The 2,972-nt window shown below is 32.1% G+C and overlaps 1 protein-coding gene across 1 annotated transcript in view; it reads left to right on the top strand.

Moving 5' to 3' along the window:
* LOC107643804 (proline-rich receptor-like protein kinase PERK9) overlaps positions 1–448 on the top strand; it is a gene marked incomplete in the record, with an annotated part of 4,206 nt that extends 3,758 nt beyond the window's left edge. Inside the window, 1 exon segment of the mRNA XM_016347555.2 lies at positions 1–448. Coding sequence (XP_016203041.1) covers positions 1–41 — 41 coding nt within the window.

A 2,972-nucleotide genomic window follows, 5' to 3' on the forward strand; every position in this document is an offset into this window, starting at 1 on the left:
ATAGCACCGATTTCTTTAGCAAGGGTAGTTCAAATACGTGAAAGGCACTAGCTACGCGGAGGCCTGATTTTTGGACCAAAATAACTTAAGTCAAGTTAAGCCGAGGGATGGCCATGGCTGAATATAATTGGATGAAGATGATAGATCAGCTAAGGTGCATCAATGCTTTTGGTTTTGGAATTGGCTGCATCAGTTTCACACCGTTGAATCTGTGACAGAATTTCATCATTCTTTTATCATTGTTAGCTGTTCTTTGGCAGCAATTTTGTTCCTGTAATTATCTGTAAAGAAGTCGCTTTTGTACGTATTGATGGTAAAGAGAATAAATTAATTGATTTTGTTACATAGAATCATAAAATAGATGTGTAGCCGCTTCGGATGCCCAATGTATATGTTCTCTTGAATTTCTAACAAGAACGAACATGATGGATCATGAAGTTATTGACAATTTAAAATATTTTATTTTTGTTTTTAATATTTTATTTTGTTATATTTTTTATCAAAATTAATTTTTTAAAAAGAAATATATTTTTTCCTCGGTTATTATGTTTTTCCCTTTTTTTTTTATTATTTTGCTAATTTCATTCTTAAATTACTATAATTTTTATTATGACTACAACAATTATAATTGCTGTAGTTATTTAGAAAATGATAACCGAGGAAATAAATATTTGAGTAAAGTATCGTTTTTGTCTCCAACGTTTAGGATAAGTCCTATTTATGTTCCTAACGTTTAAATCGTCCTATTTGTATCCTTAGCGTTTATAAAAGTGATTCAATGTTATCCTACTATCAATTATAATAACAAATCAGATTATATTTTTCAATTATTCTCAATTGGATGTATTCATTCTCAATTAGGTTTTACTTGGATATGTTCGATTTTAATATTATACCTATTATTTGCGTTTAGATTTAATTATATCCCTAAAAAAGTGAATTATGTAAATGTTGTAGGAATTAGTTTCAACATTTGATGAGCTATTTTTCGGAGTAGATCATCGATTCTATCCCAGACATTTGTATTCTAACTTTAAGAAAAGATTTTTAAAACTCAAACTAAAGTGCTCATAGTGTGTAATTGACGGCAAGATAACATTTAATCACTTTTATAAACGTTAGGAATACAAATAGGACAATTTAAACGTTGGGGACACAAATAGGATTTACCCAAAACGTTGGGGATAAAAATGATACTTTACTCTAAATATTTTTAGTAAGTAATGAATAAAACTGACTAAAACATTATTTTAAAAGGAAAAAAATGAAATAATGAATACAATTACTACCCACAAGGTAACATTAACAAAGCAATTTAGATGAAATTTGGATTTTTCATGTCCATGACGGTTCTCTCACGTCTACAAAGCTGTCAAATAGACCTAATTAATGATAACTATATGGCTAGATGTATGTTTTGACTTCAGTGTGAAGTACGGAAGCGTGTCTGTTTGACTGGATGAACAAATAGTTCTAGGGCATTTTGTCACCAACTCGTGTAAGGTAAAATGGCAAGATGATAGAGGTAAACTCTTGCTTTGCTATATAGTCTTTTCTTCGGAAGATGTAGGTGTAGTAGGGTCACTTACTCACTTTCTTAGTTTCTTTTAACCATGGACCATACGGATAACATCTAACAATACCTCCTCTCATTTAATTACGTTTTATTTTGGATAAACTATATTTTTAATTTTAAAAAACTGGTCACCCGAATTTTAGTCCGGATTGAGCCATTAATCAGATGGTACGTGCATCGAACTCGTTTTGATGCACCTTGCCCCAGCATATTTTAGTAAAACCAAAAGTAAATTTTTATAATGATTTTTGAGATTCATACAATTAATTAATTTAGTCATTGAGAATCTAATTTCATAGTTATAATTTTTAATTTCAGTGATGACTCAATTATCGTAGTATTGATGTGGCATTATTTTGTCATATTAAAGTGTGCAATGGCTAGCTTAGCCAACAAAATTACAATTTGAACTCAATTTGATCTTTCCTTTTTTATTTAACCATAACTTTTCAAATCTTCTTAAAGTTACTTTCTTTTTCATCTTCCTCTTTTTCTTCTCATTTTCCTTCTTCATATCAATGATGGGTGGTGGAAGCACTGCAGCCGGATGCAGCCGGAAGCTCTATCCAACCACCATCTAGTGAGTATTGGACAAGAACGTAAAATAGGAGCAGAAACTTGCAGGTGCCGAAATAGTGTAGTTGTGGTTGTCGTTTGATTCTCAAGTAGTCTGATATAGATTTAAATCCGAACAAATCATTTTTTGATTGTCCCAATTATAATGTGAGTTAACATTATTACCAGTGTTGTTATCATTGTTCTTCCTTGAGGCTTGAGCATGTTATATCTTCGCTTGATTACAGAGAACTGAGAAGAGATGGTGTGGCCTTTTTGTGTGGACGGATACTGTAACACCCTACCACACAGAACTTTACGTTTAAGTCATAAAACAGAGGTGGTGTGGTATTACGACCTCTAAAATAAAATATACATACATAATATAAGTGAAAGAATATAATATTCGAGGAGACTTGAAGGTTGGTTAAGAAAAAATGTGAAAAATAAAAGCGCAACGGTCAAGCTAACGATTACCTGCGTACGAAGAAAAGTAAAGAATAAAGATATATATATGAATAATAAAAAAGGAGTGTCAAAGATACAAATATTCAAGCTCCAGGCTCAACTTGCAAAGCTAAGGTTGGCTGGAGGATATTTACATACATATATACAATATAAGAGCGAAACAAAATAAGGGAGAAGTCTCTCTCTCTCTCTATATATATATATCAAAACACACAAAATACAACATCCCAATTCCACTGCGACAGGAACTCTAGACGCCTAGTGAGGTTGATGATTGGAAATTTGCACAACACAAATTCCTTCGGCAAGTGTACCGAATCGCCAAGTAATAACTCACTGTTGAGTGAGGTCGATCCCACAGGGATTGATGGAT

Source organism: Arachis ipaensis, chromosome B05, assembly GCF_000816755.2.
Source record: "Arachis ipaensis cultivar K30076 chromosome B05, Araip1.1, whole genome shotgun sequence".
Classification (NCBI taxonomy): domain Eukaryota; kingdom Viridiplantae; phylum Streptophyta; class Magnoliopsida; order Fabales; family Fabaceae; genus Arachis; species Arachis ipaensis.